Raw genomic sequence first — 15,912 nt, 5'->3', positions numbered from 1 at the left:
AGCTGCATAAAAGATGCTTGCAAAAGCCATTGGGCTCCAGAATAACCTCACCTTCAATCAATATTTGCTTTGCATGTAAAAATATACTTTCAGCAATACTAAAAAGCAAAACACACTGAAGCAAATTAATTTATACCTACCTACTATTCAACTGATACCTAATATTATACAGGACTGTTAAACAAAACTGTCTCCCTGAGGAAAGTGAAACTGAAATTTTAAACTCTTTTTTCCTACCTCTAACACAGAGATCCTGCAGTGATAAATGCTCTACAAGGTACCCCAGTTTAGCCTACACATTATTTTATTTACTCTTCAAGTATGACAGCTTAAAAGCTGAATTCTTAAAAAGATTACACCTCCCTTTCCCCTACCCTGTGTGCCAACAGAGACGTGGAGCCATTCAGCAACATGGTGATTCTGCTGTGCCTTTCAAGGCTTCAAGCATTTCAATACATATACATTTATACATTTAAATACATAATAACAGTGTATCTGCCTGTAAGCAATTTCAAATGACTGTGAATATTTTTTTAACCACACAGAGAATTGTGTGAATCAAAAAGATACACTCTCATGTCAAAATATTCCTAATAATGACAATGTTTTTTGTGTCTCCCTGCAATTCTTCTGAACATTTACCACTGCTGGTTGTTGTAAACTCCATGAAGGAAGCACCAAAAGGCACCAAAATTTCAGTTTTGGCACCTCTCTTTTCTGGTCAATTCCCAGCCTTGCAATCAGTTCTGCTTCAGCGGATATGAAAGTAATTTCTTTTCTTTTTTTTCTGTGTTTATTTCTCTATTTGCACAATGGGGACAAAACTCCTCATCTCCCATGGATAATTACCAAATAAAAAGCCCTGTTTATGAAATGCTTCAATCAGAGACATCCAGAACTATTGTTAAGCCATGAGGAGCAACAACTTTATCAAGGCAACAGAATCTTTGGACAAAAAAAACCTAGCACTGCTTCAAAGGAACAAACCAAACATTCTCCATTCCTGTAATTTTAGGAAGATTAATACACAATATCTAAATAGGGAATTACCCCCACATGACAAAAGTCCCTGTCAAGTTTCCTTTCTAAAGCACAATGAAGTTATTGTCCTCCTAAAGCCCCAAAGCACTAAAACCCAACAACAATTCCCACATGGAGAAATAGCAACTTAGTAACCCTAAAAAATTTTACTAACCTATCTTATTAACTGATGTATTTCATGCCACACTGGATGTAAAAGCTGCCAAGTCCACCCCCTCACTATTCCCTGCCAGGAAAAACTTTCAAGACAGTTATTTCCCATAAAAAGGGAGGAGATCCAGCCTTCTTGATAAGAAAAGTTAATTTTGTACAACATTGAAGGGCCATCTCAGCTCCTCCAACTACCAACCTGTAAAATACAGGCATTTTTGTCTTTCTTTCCCACAGTCCTTGGTCCTGGGAGGCCACACCTTCAGGAAAACTGCAGTGCTTAATGCAAGTCACATAAGCTGACAACAGCAATTCCTAAATCACAATTTACCTCACATTCTCCTACAGGTAAGGGCACAATGTAAAAACCTTTGCAAGAAAGCTCACCTAGGAAGGATAAACACCAAACTCAGCAACAACAAGCCACCAGTGAAAGCTAGATTTAAAAACCAATCATCAGACAGCCCAGACTTCAAAGTTAAATCACAACCTCAGAAGGAATTTGAGAATTTCAGTGAGGAAAAGCCACTGAGCAGCACCAGCTGGAATTCCTGCTCTCCCTAAAAACCCTTGTCTCCATCCACGTTTTGCAAGGAAAATTAGAAAATGGGAAACTGCTGCAAATGTTTGTTTAAAAATCAGTTTCTCAGGGGTGATGAGCTCCTATCAGACTGTTTTACCCTTCTGCAAGAAGCACTGTGACTTTGTAATGAGAACTTAGATTTTGCCCTCATCACAAATCCAAGCAGGGATCAGGTACCACTCACAGGAGAGACACAAGGCAGGATTTCACAGGAATGCCAGGAAACCAACACAGCTGGCTGCCACATGGAAAACACCTTCTCAGAGGGGGCTGTGAGGCCACAAAGAGCCTGGACCCAGGAAAAGCAGTGAAAGCACAGCATGTTCCAGCTCTGGGAGCTGCTGACCTCATGGAACTTATTTCCAGCACAAACCATCATTGATTCCTGACCTCACCCCAGCTCTGCTCTTTGGCAGGCCCAAGGTAGCTGCATCACCTTGACTGTGAATTTCCACCCAGCTGAAATGCTTGTTCACTGAGACTGTGCTGAAAACCTACTGCTTCCAAATTTTGTGTTGTTTTCACTAACAACAGCTGCCCACAGAAAGATTTCCATCCTCAGGTTAGAGCAGATCTTAAAGAGTGAAAACAATCTTATTTCTGATCTGCTCTGAGCTGCCTAAAAAAACAAAACAAAACAAAAAAAAAACCTGAGAAAATCGAAGTAGCATCAAAAGCAGGTTTATCAAAGGGTAATCACTCCCAGTCCTGAGGTGCTGCATGACCAGTCTTTCCACTTTCTGTCTGGAAGAGACAAAGGGAGCCCTAAAAGTTCCACAGCAGCAGAAGCTGCCCAGAAATGCTCCAGCAGGCTCTCTCCCTCCATGTCATCCTGCTGGCAGCTGGAAGCTGTGCCAGTGTTTTCCCTCCCTGTCCCCCTCCAGCAGATCACCACAGCCCCAACACACAGGCACCACATCCCTGGAATGACTTCCACAGCTCAGCACTTTCCCAGAGACTCCCCCAGCCACAAACACGGATTTCCTGCTCCACTTCCACTCTGCAGGACCTCTCATTTTGGAGTATGGACCACAGGGTCCCATCCCAACCACATGGAAAAGCAACCAACTCTGGCAGCTGGGCCCTCCCAGCTGATCCCAGCAGGACCATCAGTGACCCATTCTCTCAGCACTGATGGTGGAAAGATTAAATCCTTATCACTGAAAATGATGTGAGAATACTCCTGGCTGCTCATCCTGTGCCTCATTTACCACTTTGCACAGGTTCTTACACACTCACCTCACTCCTGAATACACATTAATGGGGGTCTTTTACTTCAGCCCAACTCCTCCAGCAAGTAATTCCAGAAAAGCCCATCAGCCTGAGCCAGCACAGGAATTCACAGTTATGCCAAAATACCAAAGAGGTCGGGCACACTTCTTCATCTCTGCAGCATCTCTGGCTGGCACCACTCTCCAGGAAAAAAACCACCCATTTTGCACAAATACACACACAATTTTCTGGCTTCCTCTTCAGGATTAACAAGAAACTTCTTCCAAAATCAAACTTCTGCCTGAAGTCAAATCCATATTTTAATATTTATGCATATTTTCCTCTCTTAGTAGTAGTTTATGTAGCTACATCAAGGATTGTATTCTTCCAGGAATCAATACTTATAAAAATAATTTCCTGGCTATGAAAGACCTTTTCCACATAATACTTTGTATTTCTTAAAAAAAAAAAAAGAACAATTAGGAAAACACCCAAACAAAAAAAAATTATTCTGCTCTTTAATTCACTAAATAGTTACCAAGCAAACAGCACAGCCCTTTGCCATGAAAGCATGACAAATGCTGAAGTCCAATCTGCCAGGATGCCTCATTAATAATAGCACATATTCCAAAAACACCCAGTCTGATGAAAGAATTGATCCAAGAATCCGTGCAGAAATACAACCAGAGGAATGTGTGCAATAAATCTACAATTCAGACTATTAGTAATCCATCAGCACAACTGCTCACAGTAAAGCAACTGCAGAACCAGCCTAAAATAATAAATACACAGATAGGGTAGAAAAACTGCCAGCTCCATCCCTACTTCTCCAAAGGGAGAGAGGATCCACATGTGAAAGGACTCCCTGACAAACCAGGAAAATGTATCCATTTGCACAAACAGAGACAAAACACCCCAAAAAGAAACAAACCAGGATTTACTCTTATGCCTGCAAGAATCAATTTTTTTTGCTATAAAAACAGTTAATGAAAGTTTAAACCATACAAGGCAAACAGTTGAGTTTATATAAAACAGAGCAGCTCTGTGATGAGATGTAAGCTGAGAGCCCACATATATCTGAGTTTTATACAAGTTCTTTATCTAATTGTGTGGACAACTGAGGCTGAAGGAACACAAATGTTGCTTTGGTGATTATTTCCTTTCTGGAGAGGGATGTTGCAAGCAGTCTGTTTTCTGTCATAATCCAACTAAAAGGAATTCTTGAGTCAAAGAAGTTCCCTGGGAGCCAGATGCTTTGTTCTGGCTAAGATTCCATGATGATTCCAGGATTCCATGCTCCTGTGAGCATCCAATCTTACAACCACATGGACATATTATGGAGGCAAACCATAAATATAAAAAAAATATTCAAGCCCACTGCCCTCTAAACAACCATGCAAACATGGCTAAACACACTGTGGAAAATCCAAGTCTGAATAACACAAAAATTATCTTAATGTTAGGGGAGAGACCTATTTTAGACTAATTCATCATGAAATGTCAGAGAATATATTAATACAAGCCCACTGTAGTGTTTTAATCAGTGAGAGGAACTTTCTGTAGGATGGGAATAAATAGAGAGAGGAGAAAAGAATATTTTTTGGTCTTTCAGACTCACCCACGTTTGGTGGTTTCCCGTAGTTCACTGGGAGTTCGGGGGGTCGGCCCCTGTGCAGAGCTGCAAATGCAGATCCTTTCCATAGTGTGTGTCTGAAGTCTGCACCAGGAGTGACAAGGGACAAGAAATAATCAATACATTACATAATCAAGAGATCAAGCACCACTGCCAACAGCCCACAGTAAGATTTGTCTGATTAAACAGTTTGTCAGATTTCTCATTTAAAGGTTGTGACACTGATTTTCAGTTCCTTAGCAGTGTAAATGGTTTCAATTTATTTTTGCTTAATTTGGATGATTATTGACTCTAAATTCATGGAGAGAAAAAGTGAATTTAAAAAGTGGGTGTACTTTATATTGAGGCCCAACTGAACTCTGCCATGTTTTCCTTCTGCAATGCCAACACTTAAAGCACCACTGCTCAGAAACTGCACACTTGAAAATTCGCATTTTGCTGCCTACAAGTGAGAGAAGTGAGGGTTTTTTCCAATAAATCTGTTTTCCTGCAATATGTGGCAATGTGCCCTCCTTTCAGATTGTCCTCTGCACCCCACCCCCCCCCCAAAAAATCATTGTTTTAAAGTGAAGACTGTTCTCTTTAAAGACTCTCCAGCTCTCTGCTGCCAACTGGCCTCGGAGAGGCTCCTCTCTAGAACAATAGTGATTTTTCTGAGACTGTTCAAAGTGCCTCAGAAATTAGACCTGGATTTCTTCCATTTCTGGCCATCTGGAGGGAGAGAAATGAGCTTCCACGGTGAGTAAGTGCTGAAACAGAAGGACAGTGCTGCAGGTTGGTGGATCTGTGTAGCACCATGTAGGTCTCTGAACACAAAGTGCACAAGCTGAGGTGACTCAGAGACTCCTGAGAGCACCTTCTGATTAAACCCCAAACTGCTGCACAGAGTATTAAAATGATACTCATTAAAAACAGCACTCAGACTTCCTAAAATAGATCCATCCACCTAAACCCTTCTGTTCCCCTGCAGAAAAATGTTTATTTTCTCTTTACATTTTGCTGCTGTTTGTTTCTAAGCTGCAAACTGAGCGTGCAAGGAATGTTTCTCTGCAAACCTGAATTTCTGCACCTAATTACAGTAAAGCACAGGTAAAACAAGACTCAGTCCCACAACTCTGTAGGGCCACATGTTTGAGAACAGCTCATCCCTCCAGGAGAGATCCAAAGGATTGGCAGAGGCTCGGTGTGAGTTCACAGGATGCAGGGAATTAAGTGCTCAACTGCCACCAAAACAGGAAGGTCCTGCTCTGCCATCCCTCCTCCTCTCCCAGGATGATGCTCCTCCTCCTGTGTCACCTCCAGCCCTGTGATCCTTTTCCACCAGCTCATTTAATTCACTACAACAAATTTTGCAACATTTCAGCTCTCTGAATCAGCACATCCCAGGATCAAGGAAGTTCTGGCTCCTGCAGGGAGGAAGGGGCAGGGGCATGGAGTGAGGAGGGAAGGAGGAATCACTTCAAAAAGCAGATGGCTCTCAGATCTCTTCAGTTCTAACACACAACTGCTCTCAGGATCATTCTCTCAAGCAGAGAGAGTTTTACAAAGGGAAAAGGACTGGTGCTCTTCATGAAAGGAATGAGGGCTTTCAAATTAACTTGAAGCAAGGAGAAGCAGGAATTGTCACTGAAGAATCAGCCTGGCCTTCTCCTACTTCCTAAGTGCTGCCCCAAATGCCACCACCCTGTCCTGTGTCTGCACAGCCAGGGAGTCAAAGAATGGAAAAAATCAGGTTGAAAAACAGCCCAGCTCTGTGATTTTAGACACAGATGTGTGTAAATGTATATGGAAAATATGGCATTTTTCAGATGCATCAAATCTCTAATCCCATTCACATCATTTACACAAACACCAACACACTGGGGAAGGAGGCAGAGGAAGTAACAAGATCAGGCAACCATAGGCAAGAATTGCTTAAAATAGCATTTTCAACCCAAGAAAATACATCCAACAGAGCCAGCAACAACTTCATTTTAGGAAGAAAAAAGCTGGCAAGCACAGGAGACAAACCAGGGCTCATGCAAACACACAGATACCCCAACAGGAATGGCAACAAAAGCTCTAGTAAAAATAGAATTTACAAAAAAATCTATTAAAATAGAATTGAAGCCCAGAAAAATTGAGAATCTTACCTTTTGCTGCCCTCAGGAGAGACTGACGCCCCACACCCAGCAAAGTCTGCACCCCCAGGACACTCTGGGGGATTTCCTTGTCTAAGAGGGGTCCAAGTCTCTCACAGATCCTAAGAAGATAATCTGGAGGGATGTGTGCATTGACAGCCACCTAAACACACAAATAACACAGACTTTTGAAAACTGGTTTATTTTTCTTTCTGCTGGTAGTTCTTTGCTTGATATTCAAGTGTAAATTTACTGCAACCAAGCTTAAACCCCCTGCAAATCCCCTCAAAATTAATTATACTGCATTTTAAAGTGGAGTGTTGCAAAAGCCACATCAGAAGTTTCAGGTTGTAACAACTTAATTGTAAATTTAGGATTTTCACTAAGAAATAAAAATCCCCAGTGCACAGCTCTGCTCAAACAACTTTTTTAAAGCCTTTTTTATTTTTCAGTTCATTCTCTTCCCAGTTTTTGCTTAATTGAAACACCCTTGCATTGACATCACTGTATGAAGCACATGTGCAAAAGAATAAAAATCTTAATAATTACCTAAAACCCCTAAACATTACCCTAAAATCCATACTCAATCTCCACTTTCCAGCTCCTGGGAATAGCCTACATGTGTAGGCTCCAATTTTGTCATGTTGGGAAAACATCCTTTATTTTTCCCTTTGGGCAGAGACTGTTTTCTATGGAGCTACAACAGTTTTTTCTGACAGTCTGTTCAAACAACAAATAAATTGTGCCTCATTATCCAGAATGCCCTGCACTGCCTGACTCCTGTATTTACAAACTGGCAGGAAAAGCTGCTCATCAGAGCTCCTTTGACACAGCTCCATCCACCTTTTTATGGATCAACAGCCTCCAGCCTGCCCAGATCCCAGGATGAGCCCAGCTCCTGCCCCAGCACTCCAGAGGGAGTGCCAGGCATCAGGAAGGAGGAGAACCTCTGTAATTCCCTCAGCCCTGCTGCCAAAACATTGTTCACTCAACTGTGTCATCAAACAGATTATTAGGACACGTAGTTGGGAATTTTTTCATTCCAGTTGGGCAACAGCAGTGGAGCTACAGGACCCAGCACAGCCAGGCAGGGCTGGATAATGTCACCACCTGCACCATGAGCAGGATCAACACTGTCCCATAGCTCAGATTTTAACCAGAAACAAAAGGGAAATATATCTAATTGAATATACAAATTACCAGTTAACTAAATCCAACTAAAAACTCTTCCAATATAGAGGAAACTCTTGCAGAAGAGCTTCCTCCCTCTACTCATCCCTCAGTCACTGCTGGTTAAAGAATCATCTCATCAATTATGATGATTCTAAAGACCCCAAATCATCATTTTTTCAGTGCAGGAATGAGAAACCTGATGAGTGAATTACCCTGTTCTCATTCCAAGACTTTTCATCCTGTGAGTGAGTGTCAAGGAATGACCCTGTGAATGCTCTCCTGCACTGACAGGTTTCTTCAGTCATTTTAAATTTTGTCCCTAAAATCAGAGCTCCAAATTATATTGGCACCTTCCCAGTGGTACAGCCAGTGAAGTTCATTGTATGACCATGTACAGTCTTCACTGTAAATGATGGGATATAATAGAAGCTGAAATGAGAGAAAAGGATTATCCAAACTTTATATTTGCCTCTCATTCTGACTCATTCCTGAAACACTGTAAATGTGTCCATGCCACAAAATATTTTATGATGCTGCACCAGCCTCCCTTCAGTGTGTAAGATTTCTGAAAGGGTCAGAAAGGGAAGTTCTAGAGAGAGAATCTGCAGTTAAGTAAAAACTGAGTATGAAATTCTTATTTCCATCTTGATAACCAGCAACAAGCCCCTCAGTCATCAGCTGCCAATACACAGAGATGTATCAAGATTAAAAGATCAAAAACACCATCAGAGAAATTTTACTTCCAGAGCACCAGAAGAACCCAAATTGTACCTGTCTGGAAATGTAAAAAACCCAAAGCAAGAGTCCTGACTAAGTTCAAACTGGAAAAGGACTTGGCTTAAAGACAAAGGCAGTTTTATAGGGAATAGCAAAGTACAAATATTGACACGTGTAGGGACAGACAGCATTCCCTGGTCTCACTTTTTACCCTGCACATCTCCATGTTTCTACAACCCACAACAGCCCCAAATAAGCAGCTCTTAATCTGAATATTAGCACTGCTGTTGCTAACAAACAGCTCCATAGGCAGGCAGCAAGAGCAGCAAATTCTCCTGGTGATTTTTTTTCCATAATAACTTCCAGAAAAAATGCTTAAATCACAGCCCAGAGCTAAACAAGAATTCTATTTTCAGGTTCCCAGAAGAACTTGAATCAAAAACCCTTCCTTTCACCTCTGTGTGAGAGTTGTAAATGGATTTTAAGTATTTTTCTAGAATATGAGCTGCAAACATCCAGCTGAAAAAAACATTTCTCAGGTCATATTTTCCTTAAAAGAAGGATGGAAAAGGCAAAGGTACAGCTACACCTCTTAGTGTGTGCTTGTCCAAATCCCACGTGGCAAAATGAAAAGCAGCAAGGATATTATCAGCTCATCAAATATATCAGAAAATATTTTAGAATATAATGAGTAAATATTTTACAAAATAATTGGTAAATTGGAAAAAAAAATAGAGATGAGTAATACAGGCCCAAACCATGCATGTTAAAATAAAGGAGAGCTGAAAATGTGCTAAGTGAAAACAAATGCTGCATCTTGGGATAAATCATAAAGAAAATATGTTTTGTTGCCTTAGGATGTGAAAATCCTATAAAAGTTAAAAATATGAGAGCACAAGAATGCAATAGAACCAGGTGAGTTCTCTGACAGTAACCACAGAGGTACAGTGGATCTAAAAAGTGAAGGATTAAGTGAAGCCAATCTATTCTTCTAAAAAAATCTCTTTTTAAAAAACTCTCCCAGCCCTGAGTGCTGGAGGCAGGCTGAGATAAGCTGCTCCAGTGATAAGCACAAGCACTTCTATTAGTGAAGTCACGTCAGGGCTCGGAGAAATTCAACTCCCAAACCTGTTCATGGTCCTGTGGTTGGAAGCATCACCTCATCTCTGAAACAAAATCCCCTGGTGTGACTCTGATCCCTGTTTGGATAATGTCCTCAGGCACAGGGTGGGATTCCTGGGGTGACTGTGCAGGGACAGGAGCAGGATTTGATGATCCTTGTGGGTCCCTTCCAAGTCAGGAGTGTGTGATTCTACAGCTGCTGACAACTCCTCCTCCAAGGAAGGTTTCAATAAATAGGGAACAAACAAACCCAAAACCCCTCTGGGTGATTACTGCTTAAAGTAAGATATCTGTTTTGCCAGAGATGGGAACCAGGGAGCTGTGGGAACCATCTCTTTTGGGAAGCCCAGTGGAACATCTCTTCAAAGCACAGATCTGAGCAGGAGCTGCAGACTGGAATGAGGCACTGATGCAGCCCTTCAGAGGCTGCTCTGCCCCCACCCCTGCTGGGGCTCAGCAGGGGATTTCCCTCCTCCAGGTAGTCATCCAACACTTCCCTCATTTGCCAAAATAACCATCAATTAAGAATCAATTGACAACTGTATCAAAAAGCAGTGGAGGAAGCCAAGGGGCCGAGGCAGCTGAGCAAGCAGGAAATTACTCATGACCTCAAATAGGGAATCTCAGCAAAAGGAAGCTCAGACACTGGACCTGCACAAGATGCCAACAATATGCAAATAGACTGGAATTAAAAAAGCCTTTACCCACTGGGATCCCTGAGGGAACAGGTTGGAATGACCATGCTACCAGATGACATTTTCCTGAAGTGACAAAACTGTAACATCTCTGCTAATGCTGGGATTGGCAGGATCTATAAATACCAGCACCTCGGACTCTGGGCTAGTTTTAAATCAATGCAGATGGGCAAGGCAGGAACTCAGAGCCAAATCCCATAAGCTGTTCCATACCAGCTCATGGATGCAAATTCCCCACTCTCCAACAACAGCTGATTTTCTGTTTTGCCTGGAATTACATGTTTTTCAGCACAAAGACCAAACAAGGCTGAGCCAGAAGACTCAACCCATTAGAAAGTTCTTAAAATCAGAGCAGAGTCAGTCACCTTTATCAGGAATAAACAAAGATAATGTGGAACAGCAGGTCACTGGAGACTGTGCTGATAATCAGTCGTTCAGCTTGACTCATCTGTACAGCAGCTGACTCCACACCAAGCTGCTGTGGCTCATTTAAAACCAGAGCACTAATTGTCTGCAAGTTGGACACACTTCAGACCTTTGTAAGGCTGGGCTGGATGGGGCTGGGAGCAACCTGGTCCAGTGGAAAGTGTACCTGCCCATGGCAGGAGGTGGAATGGGATGGGCTTGAAGGTCCCTCCCAACCCAAAGCAGTCTGGGATTCTGGGAATCACTGACCCTCTCCTTTACAAACACATCTCGTGGCTCAAGACCAGCAGCAGTCAGTGAGGCAGTAAAACCACTGTGGAGTACACCTGGAGAATTCAGCTTGGAGAAAAGGGAACTGAGGGGAGAGTCACTGGTGGTGGCAGCTCCTCCTGTGGAGCAGCTCTCATCTCTCTGCCTGAAAGAGGGACAGGACCCAGGGAATGGCTCAATGTGTCAGGGAGACTGAGATCAGGGAAAGGTTCTTCCCCCAGAGGGTGTTTTGGCACTGCTCAGGCTCCCCAGGGAATGGGCACAGCCCCAGGGCTGCCAGAGCTCCAGAAGGGTTTGGATAATGTTCCCAGGGATGCACAGGGTGGGATTGCTGGGGTGTCTGTGCAGGAACAGGAGCAGAACTGATGGTCCTGTGTGTCCCTTCCAGCTCAGGACATTCTGTGACTCAGTGATTACCTAGACAGGCAGCCACAAGCTGCAGGCAAAAAGTGCTCCAACATGAAAATAAACAGGAAAAACAAAGGCAACACAAATGCACATAAACTTGCATTCTGTGTGGTTTTGCTTCATAGGAATAATTCTTATGAGTGTGTCTTAAATTACTTGTCTGCCCTGTGATACCTGACATTTGAAGTAAAAGATTAAGTTAAAAAAAAAAAAAAAAAGGAACAAAGAAATCTCACAGCTTTCAGATCTTGCCTAAAAACTGGAGTGGAGTGGGAGTAAACATTCCCTAGATAAAAACCATCCAGTAGCCATTGGGCTGTTCCATCTTTATCACTCCCAAAAGCCCAGGAGCAATAACAACGTGCTCAGTGGTCACAGTATTAGCATATTTTCTGAAGAACACCACCCAGAACCTGAACAGACACACTGAGGATGGAAAAAGCTGAAATACCAGAACAAGAAATACTCTGTCTGAATACTGGGCAAACAAACAAATCAGACTTCTCTGGGTTGTAAACTTTCATGAATTCAATTACCTGCCTGACCAGAGTAGCTGCACCACCCAGCTGAGATTGTAAATGATTTTGGGTTTCTGACTGTAAAAAGGAGAAATGGGTAGGAAAAAACCCTTTACCTCCAACTGCTGGCATCTCCAATTTAATTCTGGTTCATTATGTGCCTGAGATAATTAAAATGAAGGTCGGTGTGCTTTGTGTCCTTCACAAGCCTGGCTCTGCTCTGAGCATGGCATTCAGACATCCAGCCAGCCCTGAAGTCGAGGAGCTCAGGTTAATAAACAATCATATGCAACCAAAAGTCCAAATTCCAAACAGAGAAAACCCTAACAATGAGGGAGAAAAAGCCTTTCTTCAACATCCTTAACACTCTGAGGATTCACAGAGAGAAACTCAGCTCATCCCAACTGGCATCAACCTGTCTCACTGTAATGATTCACTTATAATCCTGGTCCTTACTGTAAACCATGAGAAACAGTTAAATAATAGCAGATAAAAAGGCAAACTAAAAGCATTGGTTAGTGCTGATTAGTTTAAGACATAGGGAAAAAAATCTTAAATTTAATATAAGTTTATACAGAAAGAAGGAATTTCCTATTAACTCCCAAAGTCACTTCAAAATGGTTTTTCCTCTCATTTCTGAGATGTTAAAGAAAAGTTCATGTTTCAACATGTTCAGACACACATTTAAAAATAGGTTTTAAGGCTTGTATATCTTTGCCACAGAGAATGAAAACAAAAAAATTGTATGTTAATCCAAGTGTCATGCAAAACCACTGTCTCTGACACCAGACTTCACAGTGGCACTGCTAATATTCCTCCTGGATTCAGGGTGCAGTCCCATGCTAAAGCTGAGACATCTCACAATTACATTTCAGATTCTCTAGGAAGGCCATAGGGAACCAAAATTTACTGAATGCAGAACTTGCTCAATATCTACTCACTCAATTCACAGTCCCAGAATTATCCACAAGGGGTGTGAGGAAGCCCAGCTTCCACCTGAAATTCTGAATTGGCTTTGGAAAGGGAAAGCAGCGGGTCCAAAGGTCTCCTCTGGGCACAAGTTCTGTCCACACCTGAGCTCCTACAATATTTCTAAAGTGGGAAAGCAGCTCCTGAGCCAGATGCAGAGGAGTTTGAGCAACAGCCATGGCAAAATCCCAGGTCACCATTGCTCCGTGGGGCGGGAGAGGCCAGGACGTGCTTCCCATTCCTGGCAGGTGAGGTGCCAGTGCTGGGCACAGGTGTCAATGCCATAAACGCTGCTGGGAAGTTTACAGCGCTCCAGCTGCCAAGTGCTACAGCAGCACCACACGTCATTGCCCACAGCTCCCAGAAATGAAACCAAGGCCGCCCGGACCCTTTGGGAAAGGACTGGAATCCTTCAGGTCTGTGGCTTTCACACGGACACGTCTCGGGGGGTGCAGGGCCAAGAGCCGCCCCCCACCCCCGGCCTTGCGGAGGGACTGACCTTCCTCAATGACACACATCCATAGGGTTTATACCTCAGCAAAAGCCGCCGCTCCGCGTATTTCACCGGCATTTAACAGCCGCAACACCACACTTCCTAACCCCTCCTTTCCTGCCTGACAGCAGGCCCAGACGCCGCGGTGAGGGGCGGGTTCCGCGCAGGCCGCCGCAGGCCGGGAATCCCTGACCCAGCCCGGCAGCGCCGGGCCCGGCGGCACGTCCGGCACGTCCCCCCCGCCGGGACACGGGAGCGCGGCCGAGCCCGGCCCGGAGCGGAGCAGCCCCGGGGCCGCGGGCGAGGCGGCGGCGATGGCGCGGGGGGAACCGGGGGGGACCCGCGCCCCGCGCCCCCCGCCCCGCCGGCTCCGCCGCGGCGCCGCCGCAGCCAATCAGCTGCCGCCTCACATCGCCGCGCACCGCTCCCCGCGTTGTAAGGCGCAGCGCCATTGGCCGCGGCGGGCCCCGGTGCGTGCCCTCGGATAACCCCCGGCCCCACAATAGCGCGGCGCGGCCGCTCCGCCGGTGCCACCGGGCGGCTCACGGGGGTCTCACCGGCAGCCCCCGGCCCCGCCGCTCCCTGCCCGCCTCTCCGTTTCGCACCCCGCGGCCCGTCGCGGCCTCGGCGGGGCGCAGCCCGCAGCCCTGGTTGGGGGGGGGGGGAACACACAAACGGGGAGAGGAGGGGGGACGCGGCGCTCGGTGCGGCGGCGGCGGCGGCGCGGGGTACACGGGGAAGTTGTCGGAAAAGTCAGGAGTGAAACTTGTCTTACCAGGTCCTCGAAGCTCCGGCGGTGCTCCTTGCCCTGCCAGTCCAAGCGCCGCGGAATCAGCTGCGGGAGGGACACGGGGACGGGGGCGGCCGTCAGAGCCCGAGCGACCCCTCCCCGGGGAGCCCCCCCGGTGCCCGCCCGCGCCCCCCGGCATGGAGCCCCCGGCCGCTGCCCCGGCCCCGCCGCGGGACAGCCGCGCTGCCGCCGGGTGTCCCGGGCGGAGATGGGCTGGGTTAGACGGGGCAGGGCAAACGCCGACCCCGCCGTCCCGAGGGCTTCCCCCGTCCCGCCGGGGCAGGCGCCTCACCTGGTGCTCCTCCAGCTCCTCCACCAGTACCTGGGGACAGAGGGACACACAGACATACACAAAGGACGTGAGTCCGGCGAACGCAGCGCGGCGGCTCCGCCGCCCCGTCCCATCCCGTCCAGTCCCGTCCCGTCCCGTCGCCGCCCGCCCGGCCCGGCCGGAGCGCCGGCTCCGCGCTCACCTGGGCGGATTTCTTGCAGGGTCCGGACTGCAGGAACCGTGCGATCAGGTAGTAGAGCTCTGCGGAGGGGCGGGGGAGAGCGGGTTAGACACGGTTAGAACGGAGGGGGTGCGGAGCGCAGCCCCCGCCGCCAGCGATACCCACCGGCTTCCAGCTGGGTCGGGGCGGCCGCCGCCGCCATCCTCCTCGGGAGGGGGAGGGGAGGTGGCGGATGGCGCCCCGGGGGGACTCGGCTCCTAATGCGGGCGCAGCCCCATAGCGGAGCGGCGGTGCCGGTGCGGGGCGCGGGTCCCGGTGCGGGTGCGGGCGCGGGTCCCGCCCGGGCTCATCGCGGCTCCGCGGACCGAGCGCCGCCGGCACCGCCCGCACCGCCGCCGCCCGCCGCTGGGGGGCGCGCGCGGCAGCGCCGGGCGGGCGGGGGGGCAGGAAGGGCGGGGCGGTGACGCGTCGCGGGGGGGCGCCCTCCACTTCCGGGCGGCGCTGAGGGAGGAGGAGGAGGAGGAGGAAGGGGAGGAGGAGGAAGGGCCGGGCCGCGAGAGCCGGGATGGGCCTGGGGCGCTTGGCCGCGTTCGCGGGGCAGCGCTGGGGCGGGCTGTGCATCAGAGCGCTCGGCAGCTGTCGCGGGGCAGCGCTAACGGCCCGTCCTCGCGGCGTCGACCCTCAGGGCCTCAGCCCTCTCAGCTCCGGCCCTCACGGCCTCAGTGCTCGTGGCAGCACCTGGGAAATGCAGCCGGATGTGTGACTCAAATGAAGCAGTTTTTAAGAGAATTAAGGGATTCAGGAATTGTAGCGGTGCTGTTAAGGGTAGGGGTGGAGCCCACGCGTGTGCCATGGAGGGGACACGGGGCTGTGTGGTGGGGAGGTGACAGTGTCCCCGCTAAACAAGGCCTGGCTGCAGGGAAGTGTCTCAGGTTCGAGTCAGATAAAAGTGTTTGATCCCAGTGACCAGGAAATTCAAATATGGACACAGCACCCGTTCTCCTCAAGGAACAAAGCGGTCAGGGTCAGAGTAGATAGTTTTGATGGAAATAAATATTTATCCATATGAAGCATCCTGTCAGAGCTCCTGAAATTGGTGTCACTTCAGCAGTAAGTTCCTGAAACACATCAAGTGAATTG

At 47.0% G+C, this 15,912-nt stretch overlaps 1 protein-coding gene across 2 annotated transcripts in view; it reads right to left on the bottom strand.

Annotated features, from left to right (window-relative positions):
* Positions 1-15,153, bottom strand: part of BRWD3 (bromodomain and WD repeat domain containing 3) — a 45,811-nt gene extending 30,658 nt beyond the window's left edge. Inside the window, exons 1-6 of one of the 2 annotated variants that reach the window (XM_079319207.1) lie at positions 14,938-15,153; positions 14,794-14,852; positions 14,613-14,642; positions 14,306-14,365; positions 6,752-6,902; positions 4,605-4,703 (exon numbers count right to left, since the gene is read on the bottom strand). In XM_079319207.1, coding sequence (XP_079175333.1) covers positions 4,605-4,703; positions 6,752-6,902; positions 14,306-14,365; positions 14,613-14,642; positions 14,794-14,852; positions 14,938-14,974 — 436 coding nt within the window. In that variant the 5' untranslated portion in view covers positions 14,975-15,153. The remainder of the gene's footprint in view (positions 1-4,604; positions 4,704-6,751; positions 6,903-14,305; positions 14,366-14,612; positions 14,643-14,793; positions 14,853-14,937) is intronic. The other variant, XM_079319206.1, reaches the window with a different exon arrangement.
* Positions 15,154-15,912: the final 759 nt, after the last annotated feature.

This window comes from Erithacus rubecula (genome assembly GCF_903797595.1).
Source record: "Erithacus rubecula genome assembly, chromosome: 15".
Lineage (NCBI taxonomy): Eukaryota > Metazoa > Chordata > Aves > Passeriformes > Muscicapidae > Erithacus > Erithacus rubecula.
The sequence above is the reverse complement of the archived record's forward strand: the minus strand, read 5'-3'. Positions and strand labels throughout refer to the sequence as shown.